Genomic DNA, 21,750 nt, shown 5'->3' with positions numbered 1-21,750 from the left:
CAAGGACTACCTGTGATAATGATTGCCCTGTCTTTATTACCTTTATTACCTGAATGCTTGAAAGACGAGGGATGTCCTGAGTGGCAGTGATGTGATTTTCTATTCCCTGTAAGCCTTCTAGATTTTCCAAATCAGGAGGCAAGACCTGAACGGAAAAAGAAATATGGAAATTAGAACCATGTTAAGAGCAAATCCCAGCCAACCTCATTGGGGTGCAGAAGCTAATCATGTTAACCAGTGGATGGGAAGGTACCAGAGACCCCTAGATTGAGAAATGAGGGTTTCTAACACTCCTTTGCTGGATTTTTTTCTCATTGTGTCAACTAGACACAAGGACAGTTTTTCCCCGAATGCCATCGCTCTGCTTAACAACTAATTCCCACAACACTGTCAGATAATTTACTAAGACTTTATTACTATTATTCTTCTCTTCCTTACTAGTATCTAACTCTTCCCACTTATTACTATAACCATGTTGCTTGTATCTTTCAATTATATTGTTTTTATTTGTTTCCTAATATGATTTGATTGCTTATTTGTTCCCTACGACTATCACTAAGTGTTGTACCTTATTATTCTTGATGAATGTATTTTATTCTCCTTATGTACACTGAGAGCGTATGTACCAAAGACAAATTCCTTGTGTGTCCAATCACACTTGGCCAATAAAGAATTTTGTCCTGTCCTGTCCTGTCCTGTCCTGTCCTGTCCTATCCTATCCTATTCTATTGCCACTTTTGTGATTGTCTATTTCAGTTGGATATCTGGAGGTGCTATAGCTGTTCTGAGGGCAGAAAGGCACATATGTACCCCTAGAACTTTTAGGCAAGGTTTTAAAAAAAAAAAATAAAACCTCCCAAGAGTTCCTAGGAGTCCTGAGAGCATCCCAGCAAAAGGCTGAATGAACTAGTGGTTGAACACTAATCGCTAATTGTTATTTGGCTGGAAAATTTTAGAGTTGCTCCTGATGGTGAAATGGGCAGCATATCAACTTAATAAATAAATAAATGCGCACCTATAGATTTTGGTTGATCAATTGATCGATTGCTTGATTCTTGATTGCCCTGAGGAGAAGGAAGGTATAGGTTTGTTGCTCATTCCAATGGAGAAACTCTCTCTCTCTCTCTCTCTCTCTCTCTCTATCTATCTATCTATCTATCTCTATCTTTTTATCTCTTTTTATCTATCTATCTCTTTCTATTTTTATCTATCTCTTTCTTTCTATCTCTTTCTTTTTTTCTATCTCTATCTTTCTCTTTCTATTTCTTTCTTTCTTTCTTTCTATTTCTATCTATCTATCTATCTATCTATCTATCTATCTATCTATCTATCTATCTATCTATATCATCCATCCATCCATCCATCCATCCGTGGTGGCATAGTGGTTAGAGTGCAGTACTGCAGGCTACTTCTGCTAATCATTGGCTGCCAGCAGTTTGACAGTTCGAATCTCACCAGGCTCAAGGTTGACTCAGCCTTCCATCCTTCTGAGGTCGGTATAATGAGGACCCAGATTATTGGGGCCAAGAGGCTGACTCTGTAAACCGCTTAGAGAGGGCTGTAAAAAGCTCTGTGAAGTGGTATATAAGTCTAAGTGCTATTTGCTATTCCTATTGCTACTGCTATCTATCTATCTATCTATCTATCTATCTATCTATCTATCTATCTATCTATCATCTATCTATCAATCATCTATCTATCTATCTATCTATCTATCTATCTATCTATCTATCTATCTACCTTCCATCCATCCATCCATCCATCCATCCATCCATCTATCTATCTATCTTTCTATCTATCCTGCTTATTGCAACTCTGGGTACTATATAAATTCATTCATTTGTTCATTGATTCATTCATTTGTTCAATTTCTGTAGGCGTAATCCTGACAAGGGGAAGACCCACCATCTGCCAGGTGGACAATATTGTAGAAGGATTTGCTTTCTTGTACTCTGTCCAATCAGGATTAACACACAGGCTCCAAATGTCAACAGCCCTGGGATATCTACATTGCCAAGAATCCACAACTTTTTCCTCTCCAGCATTTGACCAAAGAGAAGAATATCAAGAATGTACCGGTAATCTCTCTCTACTTATCAACAGGGGGGGTTGCTGCCACCAATCTCTTTTTTCCCTTCCTCTTCTTTCCCCCTCCATTCTTCCTCTTGCATTGCATGTTAAATTGCCCAATGCAGAAGACTCTGACATATCCTCCCTCCTGGGGCCTTGTTTATATTTATTGTTTAATTGGTTCTGAGGGTTGTTTTAGAGTATTTTAATTGCTTGTTTTATTGTGCACAGCCCAGAGTCACATTTCTAAAAGCGGGGGAGAGGGTAAGTAAATTAGATAAATAAATTGCAACCCATCTTACTTTTATGTCTACTTTTATGCTTCTTGGAAATGGGATTTTTTTTTTTTTTATGTTGGCACCGGAAGAGATTTGAATATTCTCTCATTCAGATGCTCACTTTATTGTTCTCTATTCATGCTATTTATAACACATGTTAATGTGCAATTGGGGATAAGCAGTAGCAGAGTTGGAAGGGATCTTGGAGGTCATCTAGCCCAACCCCCTGCTCACACAGGAAACCTATGCTAGGGATTCGAACCGCCGACCTTTCTGATCAACAAGCTCAGCGTCTTAGCCACTGAGCCACCTAGGGAGCCACCAAAACAGTGCAACCGTCATAAATATGAGTCAGTTGCCACACATCTGATTTTTTTTTTTTGCAAAAAGTTGTTTTTTTTATTTTTTTCCCCCAATACACAAATTACATCTTTTTGGAACAGAGCTTTGATCCGGTCATCAATTTGTTCAATTTTTTGTCATCTTTAACAACATTTTATATATTCTATTTTGCCATAACTTATTTCTTAATCTTAACTCACATATCTCAACCAATACCTTCTTAGAAAAAGTTTACTCATATTTATCTAATCAAAACAATTACCCTTCGATTAACCCTCCTTAAATCTTAATTCAATTAGTACCTCATAATACATTTCACAATTCTTACCCTAAATCCTCACTAGTAACAATACAGTTCAAACATGTTTATATTTCAAAATTATTTCCATTTCTAAAACTTCCTTACGTTTATTTATTCAAATTTAAATCTTGTCTCTGATCTTAGAAATATAGCAATTTATCATTTAATGTGTGTGGGCCACACATCCGAATTTTGATCACGTAACCAAGAGGATGCTGTAAATGGTCACAAGTGTGAAAAATGGTCGTAAGTCACTTTTTTTCAATGCCACTGTAACTTTGAACTGTCACTAAATAAATGGTTGTAATTCGAGGACTATCTATATTTAAGAGGAAGCGTGTGCATCTAACCACAAATACAAGAAAAAGGGTCCGGTAACTATAAATTCATCCATTGTTGCTTTGAGTAATCAAAACCACACAGTAGTTTTTAAGTTTGAAGCAACACTGCCCAAAAAACAAAAAACAGCCCCACAATTGCTAGAGTTTTTTTAAAAAGCCTTTTTTCAAAAATTCTTCTTCAACTTTTATAACCAGATGAAGATTATCTATAAAAGCATAAAAATGCATTCCTGAAACTGAACCGAAATCTGGATAAACCCTAAAAGCACAAACATACTGTAATTATTTCCCTTTTTTTTTTTTCAAAAAAAAAAAAACATTTTTACAATCTCTCTTCCATTACTGGAAGTCTGAGTCACAATTACCAGCAGGAAGTTGGACAGCAAAGTAGGGGAAGTTTTGCGTATTTTCAAGGCTGACGAACTCCAAATTTACAGGTAATCCAGCTGTTGATGTTTTATTCTGCCTAGCAGCATTCAATCGGTTGGCTAATCACCCTACAGCCTCACATGGACAGAGCCCCCTCCCCAAATTAAAGGATCGCTGTGTCGGCAATCTTAAGATTGATTTTTGAATAGAAGGCAGGGTTTTTTTCTCAACAAACAGGGCAATATTTCAAGCATTTATGGAAAGAAAATGTATCTGATTCCAAGAATGGAAGCTTTTACCAAGGGAGATCTCCAAATTTGAAATCATGATGAATTTCCTGATTCTGAGAGCTATTAAGCCAGTTTGGATTTTAGTGGTTAAGGCAGTGGTGAAATGTAAAATTTGTTACTATTGGTTCTGTGGGCGTGGCTTGGTGGTGGTGGTGGGTAATGTGACTGGGTGGGCGTGGCAACTTTTTTTTTTTTTTACTTTTAAAAGCATTTTTTCTACAACCTTAAGAGGTTGCAGAAAAAAAATTGCTTTTAAAAGCCTCTGACGATCAGGCAACTCAGCTGGGATCCTCAGAGGCTTTTAAAGGCATTATTTTTTCGACAACCCCTTCGGCCGAAGAGGTTGCAGAGAAAAACTTGCTTTTAAGAGCCTCTGACGAGGCTGAGCCACGCGATCATCAAAGGCTTTTTTTTTTCTTTTAAAAGTGTTTTTTCGGCCGAAGAGGTTGTAGAAAAAATGCTTTTAAAAGTAAAAAAAAAAAAAAGCCTCTGATGATCACGCGGCTTAGCTGGGCATGGGGAGGGGGGGGGCAGGGATTTTTGCTACCGGTTCTCCAAACTACCCGCCACCATTGCTACCGGATCGGGCAATCCGATCCGAACCGGGAGCATTTCACCCCTGGGTTAAGGCACCAGGTTAGAAAGCAGGTGATTGCGAGTTCTAATCCTGCCTTACATATGAAAACTGGCCGGGGGACTTTGGGCCAATCACCAGGAGACTATGAATTTTAGTCCTGCCTTAAGCATGAAACCGGTTGGGTGACCTTGGGCCAATCATTAGGAGGCTAGGAGTTCTAGTCCCACCTTAAGGCATGAAAGCCAGCTAGATCAGTGGTCCCCAACCTTTTTATCGCCGCGGCCCGCTGAGCGCGCGCAGGGGTGGGGGCACGGCCCAGGAGCTTTTGCGCACGGCCCATTGCGCACGGCCCAGGAGCCTTTGCGCTGCAGTGTTCATGTCCCCCGGCCGCTGCGCGGCCCGGTGCCAGGTACTCCACGGCCCGGCACCGGTCCGCGGACCGGGGGTTGGGGACCACTGAGCTAGATGACCTTGACCCAATCATGCTCTGTCAGCCTAACTCGCCTCACAGGATTGTTGTTGTGGGGGACATAATAGGAGGAAGATTTATTTATTTTATTTTATTTTATTTCGAATTTATATACCGCACCTTCTCTCGAGGGACTCAGGGCGGTGTACAGCCAGATAAAAACATACAATACAAACATTAAAAAACAATTAAAAGGATATATATTAATTTGGCCCCGATTTAAGATAACAAACCAATTAAAAAATTAAAAATGTGTTAAAAAATATGTTAAGCCAGCCCGGCTTGCTGAAAAAAGAAAGTTTTAAGGGCACGGCGGAAGGCACCGATGTCTTGGATTCTCCTTATGGATATGTTTGCTATCTTGAGTTATTTGTAAAAATTAAAAAAAACCCATATCCTTATTTTTGTAAAAAAAACATATCCTTAGATGGATATGTTTGCTATCTTGAGTTATTTGTAAAATAAATAATAACAACTAAAAGGAATAGCACTTGGACTTACATACTGCTTTACACAAGAATAGTTTTTTCCTGAACGCCATCACTCTGCTAAACAAATAATTCCCTCAACACTGTCAAACTATTTACTAAGTCTGCATTACTATTAATCTTCTCATCATTCCTATTACCCATCTCCTCCCACTTATGACTGTTTGACTAACTTTGTGGCTTGTATCCTTACGATTTATATTGATATTGTTTCCTGATTGCTTATTTGTACCCTATGACTATCATTAAGTGTTGTACCTTATGATTCTTGATGAACGTATCTTTTCCTTTATGTACACTGAGAGCGTATGCACCAAGACAAATTCCAATCACACCGTGTCCAATTTTAAGAATGTTTTTTGCCATGATTGTTAGGTAAATCACTGCAGTTGTTGAGTGAATCATATGGTCGTTAAGCGAACTGGACTTTTCCCCATTGACTTTGCTTGTCAGAAACCGGCTGGGAAGACGGCAAATGGTAATCACATGACTCCAGGATACCGCAATCGTGAATACATGCCTGTTGCCACGCACCTACATTTTGATTATATGATTGCAACTTAGAACTATGGAGAAATTTCCTGACAGTGAGAACAATTAATCAGTGGAACAACTTTGCCTCCAGAAGTTGTGAATGCTCCAACACTGGAAGTTTTTAAGAAGAGGTTGGATAACCATTTGTCTGAAGTGATGTAGGGTTTCCTGCCTGGGCAGGGCGCTGGACTAGAAGACCTCCAAGGTCCCTTCCAACTCTGTTATTCTATTCTATTCTATTCTATTCTATTCTATTCTATTCTATTCTATTCTATTCTATTCTATTCTATTCTATTCTATTCTATTCTATTCTATTCTATTCTATTCTATTCTATTCTATTCTATTCTATTCTATTCTACAGTGCTTTACAGCCCTCTCTAAGCGGTTTACCAAGTCAGCAAATCTCACTGGAGATTTTCAAGAAAATAATTCATTTCTGTTTTTATTTATTTATTTACTTATTTCTATCCTGCTTTTATTATTTTGTGAAAGTAATTCAAGGCGGTGGATATACCGAATACTCCTTCCTCCTCCTATTTTTTTCCACAACAAACACCAGTGGTGGGTTGCCCCCGGTTCGGACCGGTTCGCAAGAACCGGTAGTAAAACTAGCTCCTCTCGACACAGCCTGCTGTAGCGGCGAAAAAGAACCTGGCGCTCAACCACAGCAGCGAGAAGACAGGGGGGAGGTGGCGGTTGGTTCTATTATTCACATGGTGGAGGGGGGTGTTTACTCATTAGGCGGGCGGTCACCCAGCGGCCGGGGGGAGGTTCTCTAGGCTTCTGCTGTCCCGCACATCGGTTGCGCTGTCAGATGGTCCTTTCCACGCATGCGCTGAGAAGGTCATACCCGGAAGGGCGTTGCTGGGCTGGCGCGCGGATTTAAAAGGCGTTGGGAAGCAGCCGCTCCCAACGCCGACTTTGCGTGCATTGCGCTCAAGTTCACCTATCGATGACGGGGCTGTTCAAAGAATTAAACGATTGAAGCAACTGAAAGCTGCTTGTAGCGTTTTCTTTCCTACTGGCACAGGCCCGCAGCGGAGGTCTGACAAGCACGAGGCTCCGCCCACCGCCCCAGATGTCATCATCAGCAATCTGCGCATGCAGATCCCGTTTGCGAACTGGTAGTCAAGGTAAGTAGAACCCACCCCTGACAAGCACCCTGTTGGGTGGGCTGGGCAGAGATAAGAGTGACTGGCCCAAAATCAGCAGGAGTTTGGACTGGAAGATGCAGCTCTATGATTGTTTCTTTCAAGACTAAGTGTACTCTTCACAATATCGTATTACAGTACGATTATGGTAATTGTACATGTTACAATTACAAAACCGAGGAAGAGAATCCAACACCAGGTTGGGGGGGGGAGGAGGGAGGGAGACAGAGAAAGAGACATGGGGTCAACTTATTTTCCAAATCATCAGAAGGCAGGACAAGAAGCAACGGATGGGAACTAATCAAGGAGAGAAGCAACCTAGAACTAAGGAGGAATTTCCTGACAGTGAAAACAATTAACCAGTAGAATGATTAATTGCCTCCAGAAGTTGTGGGTGCTTCAACACTGGAGGCTTTTAAGATGAGATTGGACAGACACTTGTCTCCAATTGTGTAGGTTTTCCTGCCTGAGCAGAGGGTTGTACTAGAAGACCTTGAAGGTCCCTTCCCTATTCCGTTCTGTTCTATTCTGAAAAAGAAAGAGAGAGAGAGAGAGAGAGAGAGAGAGAGAGAGAATTAGAATTAGAATAACAGAGTTGGAAGGGACCTTGGAGGTCTTCTAGTCCGACCCCCTGCTTAGGCAGGAAAACCTACACCACTTCAGACAAATGTTTGTGCAATCTTTTCTTAAAAACCTCCAGTGATGGAGCATCCACAACTTCTGGAAGCAAGTTGTTCCACTGATTAATTGTTCTGTCAGGAAATTTCTCCTTAGCTCTAAGTTGCTTCTCTCCTTGATTAGTTTCCACCCATTGCTTCTTTTCCTCCCCCCAGGTGCTTTGGAGAATAGTTTGACTCCCTCTTCTTTGTGGCAGCCCCTGAGATATTGGAAGACTCCTATCATGTCTCCCCTAGTCCTTCTCTTCATTAAACTAGACATACCCAGTTCCTGCAACCGTTCTTCATATGTTTTAGCCTTCAGTTCCCCTAATCATCTTTGTTGCTCTTCTCTGCACTCTTTCTAGAGTCTCAACTTTTTTTTTTACATTGTGGCGACCAGAAAGAGAAAGAAGAAGAAAAAGAAAAAGAGAGAGAGAAAGAGACGGAGGGAGGGAGGGAGGGAAAGAGAGGAGAAAGAGAGAGAGAAAAAGAGAAGAGAAAGAGAGAGAGAAAAAGAGAAAGAAAAAGAGAGAAAGAGAAAGAGAGAAAGAGAAAGAGGAGAAGGAGAGAGAAAGCAAACACAAAAAAGAAAAAGCAACAGAAAAAACAATAGAAAAAAGAAAAAGAGAGAGATCAGGGGCTGACCTCCATATGGTTCTGCTGTGGCACATTGACGTTGACGTCCCATATCGTTGGCACCTGGTTGAGGCTGTCAGCAGGCAGGAATTCCTGAGCATCGGCAATATCCGAGAGGGAGTCAGCGGGGGAGGAGAAGAGGGAATGGTTGGAGAGTTCATTGAGGTATGCAGAATCCTGGAGGGTTAGTAGAAAAACAAACAAACCAGCGTTACCCATCATTCGTTACAGCAGCATGAGGATTACCCGTATCCCTGGAACATTCCTGAAGCAGAAAGGTGAGTGATTTATAGCAGAGGTCTCCAACCTTGGCAACTTTACGACTTGTGGACTTCAACTCCCAGAATTCCTCAGCCTGAGGAATTCTGGGAGTTGAAGTCCACAAGTCGTAAAGTTGCCAAGGTTGGAGACCCCTGATTTATAGCATCTAGAAATCAGACCTAGCTTGATATTTTTCAATTACTCTACACAACCCTGTTTACACCTGTTTACCCTTTTACTTTCTATCACCTTAAACGAAACCTGGCTGGGGAACGTTAATCCCTGACGTTGCTATTGGTTTTTTATTTGTAGTGATTTATTTAGCTGAATAATAAATATTGGCCTCTAATGGATTGTGAGCAGGGAACAAACCACCGACCACATTTGATTATGCTCCAGTCACATTTCCTGGATGAAAGCAAAGGCATTGTCTACAACAGGGATCTCATCCCAAAACCCCCAAAACTTTAACCTAAAACTGTCTACTGTTGACCTCGCCCCATTCCTAAGAGACCAGACGCATGCACGGAAGGCGCGCGAGCGAGCAAAGCGCATGCGTGAAGCAAGCGTGCTCGTCACGGGGTAAACCGGTGGTAAAGGTAAGTGAAACTCAGCCATGTCTATAGTCTATTTGGGAGTTGAATATGCCTATGAGCCCATACACAAAACACACCCCGGACAGTGGTGGGTTTCAAATTTTTTTACTGCTGGTTCCGTGGGTGTGTCTTGGTGGGCGTGGTGTGTCTTGGTGGGCGTGGCTTGGTGGGCGTGGCAGGGGAAGGTTACTGCAAAATCCCCATTTCCTCCCAATCAGCTGGGACTCGGGAGGCAGAGAATAGATGAGGGCAGGGCCAGTCAGAATTTTTACTACCGGTTTTCCGAACTACTCAAAATTTATTATTAATTTATTATTAATTTATTAATTTTATTTCTATACCGCCCTTCTCCCGAAGGACTCAGGGCAGTGTACAGCCTAATTAAAAACACAAAGACAGACAAAATTAAAAATAATTAAAATTATTAAATAATAGGCCCAATTTATAAAACCCCAAATTTAAAATCCCATTTAAAACCAATTAAAATCTTTACATTTAGCCCAGCCTGGTGGAACAACATGGTTTTGAGGGCACAGCGAAACACACGGAGATCAGAGATTTTACGAATTTCTGGGGGCAGTTCATTCCAAAGGGCAGGGGCTCACACAGAGAAGGCCCTCCCCCTGGGTGTCGCCAGTTGACATAATTTGGCCGATGGCACCCTGAGGAGGCCCTCTCTGTGGGAGCAAACTGGCCGGTGGGAGGCTACTGGTGGCAGAAGACGGTCTCGAAGGTACCCAGGTCCAATGCCATGGAGCGCTTTGAAGGTGGTAACCAACACCTTGAATCGCACCCGGAAGACCACTGGGAGCCAGTGCAGCTCGCGCAGGAGGGGTGTCACGTGGGCACAACGAGTTGCGCCCATAACCACCCGCGCGGCCGCATTCTGGACCAGTTGGAGCCTCCGGGTGCTTTTCAAGGGGAGCCCCATGTAGAGAGCATTGCAGTAGTCCAGTCGGGAAGTGACAAGGGCGTGAGTGACTGTGCGCAAGGCGAAATTTCCGCTACCGGTTCTCCAGAACTGGTCAGAACCGGCTGAAACCCACCTCTGACCCCAGATAAGGTAGGCAGAGCAGAAAAGCTGAGGCAGAATGGTGTGAATCAATAGCTATAAAATGTAAACGAATTAAAGCAGCCAAATTAGCTTGGTGGCTTAAACAAATTTAGCTTGAGGGCTTAAGCTCCATTAAGCTTAATGCGAACAAACCGAAGCCACACAATTAGTTTGAGGGCTAACGGTGAATTCTAGACGTAACCTTGTCCCTAGTTCAAAGCACCTCTCCTGGCACGAAACCACTAGTCATTGAGGCAGTCTGGTCTAGTAGTTAAGGCACCAGGCCAGAAAGAGAAGACAGTGAGTTCGAGTCATATCTTAGCTATGAAAGCCGGCTGGGTGAGCCCAACACACCTCACAGAGTGGTGGTTGTGGGGAAAAGAGGGGGAGGAAGGTGTGTTGGATATGACTGCTGCCTTGAGTCATTTGTAAAAATAATAAAGGCGGGGTACAAATAAATCAAATCAAAATTAAAAAATCTTGTCAAGTGAAGAAAATGTGTACAGTAGGACAGACAGGGGTGGAATCAAGAGAGTGATCAGCCTGGAATCTTTACGTTCTCACAAATGTTCTATCAAGTTCTATCCATCTTGAATTCCGTTCACTTTTATTTAGCACCAATTTAGTGGACTACAGGTAGTCTTCGACTTACAGCAGTTTGTTTAGTGACCAAACAAAGTTACAGTGGCACTGAAAAAAGTGACTTGTGACCATTTTTTTTTTTTTACACTTAACGACCATTTGTAGCATCCGGGGGGGGAGGGGGGTTACGTGATCAAAATTCAGATGCTTGGCAACCGACTTGTATTTATGACGCTTGCCGTGTCCCGGGGTTGTCATGTGATCCCCTTTTGTGACCTTCTGACAAGCAAAGTCAATGGGGGAAGCCAGATTCGCTTAACGACCGTGTGCTTAACTTAATAACTGCAGGGATTCAATTATCCACGGGAGCAACCAAGATCGTAAAATGGGGCAAAACTCACTTAAGAAATGTTTCGCTTTGCGACAGAAATTTTGAACTCAATTGTGGTTGTAAGTTGAGGACTGCCTGTAGGTCCCTGTGTACAGGTATGAAGAATAAATCACCTTCACTGGAATTTAACACCTGACAAAATGACACCAGATACGGGATCACTAACACAGCCACAGTCAGAATTTCTTAATGTAAATTGAAACAGTTTCTTCACTCTGGAACTGGGATCCTTTCCTGAGACTGTTCACTGCAATCACATTTGCTTTGATTGACAGCCAGCTCTTGCAAAACTGCAACTGATATTTTTTCTCAGCACCAGGACTTATAGGTAGTCCTCAACTTACGACCATTATTGGGGAACAGAATTTCCATTGCTAAGCAAGGCGCTGCTTCAGTGAGCTGTGTCCAATTTTAAGAATGTTTTTTTTGCCACGGTTATTAGGTAAATCACTGCAGTTGTTGAGTGAATCATATGGTTGTTAAGCGAACGTCAATTTTCCCCCATTGACTTTGCTTGTCAGAAACCGGCTGGGAAGACGGCAAATGGTAATCACATGGCTCCAGGATACCGCAATCGTGAATACATGCCTGTTGCCACGCACCTACATTTTGATTATATGATTGCAACTTAGAACTATGGAGAAATTTCCTGACAGTGAGAACAATTAATCAGTGGAACAACTTTGCCTCCAGAAGTTGTGAATGCTCCAACACTGGAAATTTTTAAGAAGATGCTGGATAACCATGTGTCTGAAGTGATGTAGGGTTTCCTGCCTGGGCAGGGGGCTGGACTAGAAGACCTCCAAGGTCCCTTCCAACTCCGTTATTCTATTCTATTCCATTCCATTCCATTCCATTCCATTCCATTCCATTCCATTCTAATTCTAATTCTAATTCTATTCTCTATCCTATTCTATTTTCTATCCTATCCTATCCTATCCTATCCTATCCGTATCCGCATCCCCATCCCCATCCCCATTTCCATTCTAATTGTGGGAATGGTGCCATACCTATTGAGATTCTCAATCATCCAGGTCACAGTTGTTCCAAAGGTGATTTTTCAAAAGGCAACTGGACTCTTTTTGTTTTTCCTTGGGAGACATTTTGCTTCTCATCCAAGAAGAAGTTAACAAGAACTGCGTAAGAGAATTACTTGGCAAATCAGCACCAATTAAAATACACTCCTCCTATGTTATTTTTATAAAGTAGATTGTGAGAATGAGAAGGGTACAATGGAGTTCTGTCTATTGTCTACCCAAAAGCAAGTTCTCCAGTGTTCAGTGTTGTTTATTTCTGACTAAGTGAGTAAAGAACGGCATGACTGAAATTATTCTCTAAAAGGGAGACTTTTATAACTTCTCAGTTCTGAAGAAGCTTCTTGGATGAGAAGCGAAACGTCTTCAAGGAAGAAAACAGTAAGTCCAGCTGCCTTTTGAAAAAGCACTTTTGGGATGTTCTTAAGTACGAGGACCTTTTTTCAGTGCCGTTTTAATTTTGAACAGACGCTAAACAAATAAGAAAGAGGAATACACGGTCTGGTTCTTTGTAGGATGTTATTCCATCATTACAGCCACCATGGATCTGGGTAGCTTCGAACCCACTTTCTGGAGCCTTAACGGCAAATTTATTTATTTATTAAATGCATATGTCACCCATCTCACTCTGCAAAGCAACTCTGGAGACCTTATTCTTATTTTATTAATGATTTATAGAGCTGACCGACTCACAGCAGTCTCTCGTAAACTCATGACAGCCCAGTTAAAAAATAACTCCTTCTCAAAAAAAAACCAACCACATCATCACCAGCTGCCTCACCCAAAGCTCTGGAGATAGGTAGGTCTTCAGAGGTTTACGAAAGTTAAATACAATTTTATTACTGGTCTCCATTTCCCAGTTTAAGGTCTCCAAAGAAAAAAATTCATTCATTTTAGGATGAATCCAACTAAAAAAGTCTAAAAAGTGACTAAAAAAATCATTTGTTGTTTGTTTGTTTGTTTGTATATATCCCATCTTTATTATTTTTGTAAATAACTCAAGGTGGAGAATACACATAATATTCTTTCCTCCTTCTGTTTTGCCCACAACAACCCTGTGAGGTGGGTTGAGCTGAGAGAAAGGAACTGGCCCGAAGTCACTGAGCTGGCTTTCATGCTTAAGGCGGGACTAGAACTCACAGACTCCTGGTGATTGGCTCAGAGTCACCGAGCTGTCTTTCATGCCTTAGGCGGGACTAGAATTTACAGACTCCTGGTGATTGGCTCAGAGTCACCGAGCTGGCTTTCATGCCTTAGGCGGGACTAGAATTTACAGACTCCTGGTGATTGGCTCAGAGTCACCGAGCTGTCTTTCATGCCTTAGGCGGGACTAGAATCACAGACTCCTGGTGATTGGCTCAGAGTCACCAAGCTGACTTTCATGCCTAAAGCAGGACTAGAACTCACAGTCTCCTGGTTTCAAGCCCAGGTGCCTTAAACACTAAACCCAATTGGTCCCAGGATCCTTGGAAATACAAAAATTCAGGGATCCTGGAATAATAGCATATAAATCCTTGTGCTTTCAGGTTGAGACGCTGCAATAGAAGAATCCTAAGATTGTTTTGGTTGATGCAATTATTAAAAGAACCCTGAGGCTGTTTTGGGCTTTTTGAAATAATAGGCAATCATTTCTATTATACTATTTTGGATGCATTTGTCCTGAATGTATGATCACACTTGCATGTGTTGGTAGGTTAATCTTTTAATCTGCTGGTCTTTTGACCATCACGAAGTAAAGAGCAAAAGAATATTTGGCACACACAGTACCGCAAGGCCAGATTTTTCAAATTTCCTCTATTTTCAAATTTCCTCTATTTCTGCTGAGAGAGTAAATTTAGGGCCGGAAGTGCCAAGAAATGTCAATTTGCAGGATGGCTGTCTGTAACCGATTATACAAAAATGTATTATCCCCACCAAGCGAGGGTTTGTTATGTCAATGATAAGATGCAGACACCCATGTGGAGAAATGAAACAATTTCTGAATGTAGTTGAAATTTCCTGTAATTGGGTCGCCCAACCCTTTTTCATATAAATCTGCTATTAAAAGGGAGGGAAATACAAATAGTCCTCGACTTAAGACCATCCGTTTAGCAACCGAAGTTACAATGGCACTGAAAAAGTTGACTTATGACCAGTTCTCGCACTACAACAATTGCAGTATCCCTATGTTCACATGATCAAACTTTGAGCACATAAACTTATAATACATAAATATTACACACACCAGTATTACATATAAATAAATATATATAGGAGCCACGATGGCGCCGTGGTTAGAATGCAATATTGCAGGCAAACTCTGCCGACTGCTAGCAGTTCGATTCTGACCGGCTCAAGGTTGACTCAGCTTTCCATCCTTCCGAGGTCGGTAAAATGAGGACCCAGATTGTTGAGGGCAATATGCTGACTCTGTAAACTACTTATAGAATGCTGTAAAGCACTATGAAGCGGTATATAAATCTTAAGTGCTACTGGTATTGCATATATCATATCTCAAGACCTAAAATGGACACCTAACATCAAAAACATCATCAAAAAAGCACAACAAAGAATGTTCTTTCTGCGCCAACTCAGGAAGCTCAAACTGCCCAAGGAACTGCTGATCCAGTTCTACAGAGGAATTATTGAGTCTGTCATCTGCATCTCTATAACTGTCTGGTTTGGCTCTGCAACCCAACAAGACAGACACAGACTTCAGAGGATAATTAGAACTGCAGAAAAAACCATTTCTACAAACCTGCCTTCCATTGAGGACCTGTATACTGCACAAGTCAAAAATATTTACAGACCCCTCACATCCTGGACATAAACTGTTTCAACTCCTGCCTTCAAAACGACGCTATAGAGCACTGCACACCAGAACAACGAGACACAAGAACAGTTTTTTCCAAACGCCATCACTCTGCTAAACAAATAATTCCCTCAACACTGTCAAACTATTTACTAAGTCTGCACTATTAATCTTCTCATCGTTCCCACCATCCATCTCCTCCCACTTACGACTGTATGACTGTAATTTTGTTGCTTGTATCCTTACGATTTATATTGATATTGTTTCCTGATTGCTTATTTGTACCCTATGACTATCATTAAGTGTTGTACCTTATGATTCTTGACGAATGTACCGTATTTTCCGTCGTATAAGATGACTTTTTAACACATGAAAATCTTCTCAAAAGTCAGAGGTTGTCTTATATGCCGGGTGTCATTCTCCTGTAACCAGGCATACCAGTCCGAAAGGCTCTGACGAGCCAAGCTCTGACCATCCCAGCTGAGTTGCCTGCTAATCAGGCAACTCAGCTGGGATCGCCAGAGCCATGTAAAAGGAAAAAAAGTTTTCCCCCTCCAGCTTGCTTACCTTAGCTGCTAGTCGCAACGCTTGCCTTGCTTCGCTTGCCTGAATCCATTCCATCAGCAAGCAACTCCCTGCCTGCAATCAAGCAGGCAGTGAGTTGTGGACTTCAACTCCCAGAATTCCTCAGCCAGCAAAGTAAAGCTGGCTGAGGAATTCTGGGAGTTGAAGTCTACAAGTCTTAAAGTTGCCAAGGTTGGAGACCCCTGTTCTATTGGGTAAGTTTTTTCCCCCTTTGGGAGCTTTAAAAAAAATAGTTAATTGGGGGTTTTTTTTAGTTGTTCTTTTTTACACCTAGCCATTTAAAGTTTAGGAAGTTTTAAATTTAGCTTTCATATAAAAATAAAAATAAAATAAAATAAAATAATATTTGTGCAACTTTTTGAGATTTAGTGTGTTTCTGTAGTGTTTCACTCTAACTACACAAACACACAAAATCTCACAAAGCTGTATGTGGAATTTTGTGTGTGTAAAGTGTGAAAGTTGGGTTTTTGGGCTTTTTGTGGCTGTGTGAGATTCCTGCTTATTGCAGGGGCCATTTTGGGTCTAGCACAGCTGCTTTTACATTGTGGGTGAGCCAGTTGATGTTTTTTAATTTTTATTTGGTGTGTGTTGGAAGAGGGGTAGTCTTATACGGCGAGTATAGCCCAAACCCTATATTTTAACAGGAAAAGTCGGGAGTCGTCTTATACGCCCAGTTGTCTTATACGCCAGAAAATACGGTATCTTCTCTTTTTATGTACACCAAGAGCATATGCACCAAAGACAAATTCCTTGTGTGTCCAATCACAATTGGCCAATAAAGAAATCTAATCTAATCTAATCTAATCTAATCTAATCTAATCTAATCTAATCTAATCTAATCTATATTTATAATGGTTGCAGTAATCCCAGGGTCATGTGATCACTGTTTGTGACTTTCCCAGTTGGTTTCCAACAAGCAAAGACAATGGGGGGAAAGCCAAATTCATTGAATGACGATGTCGTTCACTGTAACTTTGAGGGGTCACTAAATGGACTACTGTAAGTCGAGGAGTACCTGTATTTACAACAATTTGTTTAGTGACCGCTTGAGGTTACAACAGCTCCGTAAAAAGTGACTTATGACCGTTTTTCACACTTATGACGGTTGCAGCACCCCCATGGTCATGTAATCAAAATTCAGACATAGGAATATGATCAAGAAATATAGAGAAAGTAGGAGAACAATGAAAGGTACGGGTAATTATCGTCACTGGACATTAAACTGAACACACTCCATTCATGCAGTTGTTCACTAACAAAGCGATAAACTGTAAGTGGTATGTGAGATCAGCCAGTAAGTTATTGATCGTTCTACAGATAAGAAAACCCAAATTTCGGATGTGGCACAAAGCTAAACTCCACATCTGATTTAGTTTTTTTATGGGGTTATTCATGAGGTGGAAACATACTCCGAGAATTTATTTATTTATTTAAATTTATTCGCTGCCTATTTTGCTGTCCTGCGACTCTGGGCGGCTTACAATAAAACGATACTGTAAAAGAATTAAAACTGTAAGATAGTAAATGCACATTAATAAAGAAATAGCGAACATGGTAGGAAGGATATACAATAGAGAGGAGGTGGGATCTTCTAATCCACTAGACCTATGCCCCACCTGTCTGGGCTTCAGGCCAATCAGAAGAGCCAGGTTTTAAGGCCTTTACAGAAGGTCAAAAGGATGCGGAGTTTAATTATTTGTTTTTAGTTTAATGTAATTTATTTAGTTAGGATTAATTTAATTTGTGATTCTTCCAAAGAAGGAATGAGAGGATTATTCTGCTGGAAAGCATGGAAAACCCTTATTTAAAAAAACAACATATACAATGCCAGTTTGGTATATTTTCAAGGGATTTATAATTCAGTGAAGTGAGTATTATTAATATTTTTAGTGATGTACGCTGCCCTGAGTTGTGTGCTGAATATGTGGCTATATAAAATATATAAATCGAATAAATAAATAAATAACTACATTTACAAATAAAGACTGTAATAATTAATGCTGTATTCCCTCTCTTAATAAGGATCGTTCTGCAGCAAGCAAATACTAAAATTGCAATTCTTTCACTCTTTTTTTCCCTCCTGCTGTAAGCAGTGCTAACCAACTTCAACAACTTTAAAGAAGTGTGGATTTCAATTTCCAGGATTCGCCAACCAGTAAGGCTGACTGGGGAATTCTGGGAGTTGTAGTTCACACATATTAAAGTTGCTGAGGTTGACAAACACTGCTCTGGAGCCACTGGAACGTTGTTGTTGTTATTGTTGTTAGTTCTACTGTTTTAATGCATGTTAAGAGAGCCAGTTTGGGGTAATGGTTAAGATACCAGGCTAGAAACTGGGAGACTGTGAGTTCTAGTCCTGCCATAGTCATGAAAGGCTGCTAAGCCAATCATCAGGAGACTGTGAGTTCTAGTCCTGTCTGAAACATGAAAACCGGTTGGATGATTTTGCACCAATCACAAGGAGACTGTGAGTTCTAGTCCTGCCTTAGACATGAAAACTAGTTGGGTGATTTTGCACCAATTACCAGGAGACTGTGAGTTCTAGTCCTGCCTTAAGATCTGAAAGCTGACTGGGTGGGCAAATCACTAGAAGATGGTGAATTCTAGCCCCACCTTAAGCATGAAAAGCAGCTGGCTAACTTTGGACCAATCACCAGGAGACAGTGAGTTCTAGTCCTGCCTTAGACATGAAAACCAGTTAGGTGATTTTGCACCAATCACCAGGAGACTGTGAGTTCTAGTCCTGCCTTAGACATGAAAACTAGTTGGGTGACCTTGAGCCAGCCAGTCTCTCTCAGCCCTGAGTAGGAGGCAATGGAAGACCACTTCTACAAAAACCTTTCCAAGAAACCAGAAGGGACTTGTCCAGGTACACTTCAAGAATTGAGCACAACTGAATGGGGGGAAAAAAAACATCCATGTTAACTGTTGAGTCTCACACAAGTGAGGAGTTGTAAAGGTTAAAATTACAAATAAATTCAGAAAATGAATCTGGGTAGCCTTGGTGGAAGGTTTATTAAAGACAGGAGGATGGATGAAGAAATTTTTAAAAAATACAAACAGGAAGACAGCGGATAGCGTGCGATTTCTGGCAAGTGATGATGTTTGTGGAAACATAAAGCTAAATTGGGTAAGTTTAACAGCGCGCTATTGCCAATTTTGTTTTATTGAAAGAAGAGTTGGCTATTCCAGGATAAATATAAAAAAAAAACTTGAATGCAAATGGGCTAAAATGAGAAGACATAGGTTAAAAAAAAAAAATCAATGGATGCGGATATGAAGTGTCTGCCATGAAAGAATTGGCTTGGATCCAATTTTAGGTTGTTGATGATAAGACCTTAAAAAAACAGAGGTGAGTATAGCATATGGCAAATTTAGCTATATTTCCTTATCTTTTTCTCATGAGTTAATTTGGCTTGCTCTTTTCTATTTTTCCTTAATCAGGGAGAGAAACAACCTAAAACTAAGAAGAAATTTCCTGACAGTGAAAACAATGAATCAGTGGAACAACTTGCCTGCAGAAGGTGTGAATGCTCCAACACTGGAAGTTTTTAAGAAGATGTTGGATAACCATTTGTCTGAAGTGGTGTAGGGTTTCCTGCCTAAGCAGGGGGTTAGACTAGAAGATCTTCAAGGTCCCTTCCAACTCTATTATTCTATTCCTATTCCTATTCCTATTCCTATTCCTATTCCTTTTCCTATTCCTATTCCTTTTCCTTTTCCTTTTCCTATTCCTTTTCCTATTCCTATTCCTATTCCTATTCCTTTCCATCCCATCCCACCCCACCCTATCTTATCCTATCCTATTCCTATCCTTCCCTCTCCCTCTCCCATTCCATTCTATTCCTTGTGGCTTGGCATCACGTTCCTTACTCCCAAAGGGAATAGGGTAATGGCTATGAATGGTGTATACAGGTAGTCTTCAACTTAAAGGTAAAGGTTCTCCTTGCGCATACGTGCTAGTCGTTCCTGACTCTAGGGGGCGGTGCTCATCTCTGTTTCAAAGCCGAAGAGCCAGCACTGCCCGAAGACGTCTCCGTGGTCATGTGGCCGGCATGACTAAACGCCAAAGGTGCACGGAACGCTGTTACCTTCCCACCAAAGGTGGTCCCCATTTTTCTACTTGCACTTTTTATGTGCTTTCGAACTGCTAGGTTGGCAGAAGCCGGGACAAGTAAGGGGAGCTCACCCCGTTACGCGGCATTAGGGATTCGAACCGCCGAACTGCCGACCTTTCAATCGACAAGCTCAGCGTCTTAGCCACTGAGCCAACGCGTCCCTCTGTCCTCAACTTACAACTATTTATTTTGTGACCGTTCGAAGTTACAACAGCACTGGAAAAAAGGGACTTATGACCATTTTTTTCACACTGAACAATCATTGCAGCATCCCTATGGTCACGTGATTAAAATTTGAACGTTTGGCAAGTGGTTCATATTTATGACGGTTGCAGCGTCCCTGGGTCACGTGATCCCCCTTTTGCAAAGTCAATGGGGAAGCCAGATTCACTTCACAACCACGTTACTGACTTAATAGCTGCACGGATACACTTAACAGCTGCGGCAAGAAAGGTCATAGAATGTGGCAAAATTCAGAGAACCAATGTCTCGCTTGGCTACAGAAACTTTGGGATCAATTCTGGTTGTAAGTCGTGGACTATCTGTCATAAGGGCGGAATAAATAAATAACGAACAAACGAACAAACCAACAAATAGATAAGTCTCCTGTCATAAGGGTGGAATCATCTAGTCCAACCCCCTGCTCACGCAGGAGACCTGTACTAGGGATTCGAACTGCCGAACTGCCAACCTTTCTAATCGACAAGCTCAGTGTCTTAGCCACTGAGCCACCTAGTCAGGGTTAGGGTCAATCAATCAATCAATCAATCGAAAGCCATTTTTATCAGCAGCATAAATCCAAAAGAACTTCCCCACCTAATTAACACATACGCCAATACGCTGACATTAAAAATTTGCAGAAAATGAGCAATTCAGGAAGGAAGATACTTAGAATTTATCGCCAACTAGATAAATCAGACTTAAATTAGACTTCTAATTCCCACCCACTCCCCCCAGTTCATTTTTCACAACTGCAACTTGCAGAGCCTACAAGACACCAAGAAACTAATCAAGGAGAGAAGCAACTGAGAACTAAGGAGAAATTTCAGAGGGCTGGACTAGAAGACCTCCAAGGTCCTTTCCAACTCTGTTATTCTACATTCAATGGGTGGAAACTAATCAAGGAGAGAAGCAACCTAGAACTAAGGAGAAATTTCCTGACAGTGAGAACAATTAACCAGTGGAACCACTTGCCTCCAGAAGTTGTGAATGCTCCAACACTGGAAGTTTTTAAGAAGATGTTGGACAACCATTTGTCTGAAGTAGTGTAGGGTTTCCTGCCTAAGCATGGGGTGGGACTAGAAGACCTCCAAGGTCCCTTCCAACTGTTTTTCTATTCTATTCTATTCCTCTTGTATTTAAGACCCTAGTGATGTAGAAAGCCCTACATACTGTATACTCCATTGCATGAAATCCGTGAGGCTGCAAGGAAGCCACATCAAAAGCATCCTAAGAATAAATTCACATGGAATTCACCTTTGTCGGCACTGCTTTCCAAGAACAAAGCGGTCGCTAGTCACAACAAGAACACCATAATCGGATGCTCCAGGTTGAAAAAAACAGAACTAGGAGGGAAATTCAGGAAAGGGGGCATTTTGGGGAAGTGGAAAAAAGGGGCCGTGTTTTAAATTCTTCCTTGAAAAGTGCTGCCTGGCTGCTTCCCACTCCAGACAACTTCCTATTTTTTTACCCATCCCAGACAGACTGCAGCCTGACAAAGCTTGACGAAACACTGTAGAAGAAACTTGGCTAAAACCGGGCATGCCAAGTTTCTGGCTCAAAAAAATTCAGGGGTGCATATGAAATCGGTGAGCAATTTGGAAACTTGTTAT

The 21,750-nt window shown here is 41.4% G+C and overlaps 1 protein-coding gene across 1 annotated transcript in view; it reads right to left on the bottom strand.

The window, feature by feature from the left end:
- The window catches only part of SBNO2 (strawberry notch homolog 2), a 160,571-nt gene that overhangs the window by 53,080 nt on the left and 85,741 nt on the right, over positions 1-21,750 (bottom strand). Inside the window, exons 5-6 of the mRNA XM_070931866.1 lie at positions 8,516-8,683; positions 41-145 (exon numbers count right to left, since the gene is read on the bottom strand). Coding sequence (XP_070787967.1) covers positions 41-145; positions 8,516-8,683 — 273 coding nt within the window. The remainder of the gene's footprint in view (positions 1-40; positions 146-8,515; positions 8,684-21,750) is intronic.

The sequence above is a fragment of the Pituophis catenifer genome, unplaced genomic scaffold (genome assembly GCF_029215685.1).
Source record: "Pituophis catenifer annectens isolate HBS135680 unplaced genomic scaffold, rPitCat1.0.hap2 SCAF_1, whole genome shotgun sequence".
Classification (NCBI taxonomy): Eukaryota; Metazoa; Chordata; class Lepidosauria; order Squamata; family Colubridae; genus Pituophis; species Pituophis catenifer.
The sequence above is the reverse complement of the archived record's forward strand: the minus strand, read 5'-3'. Positions and strand labels throughout refer to the sequence as shown.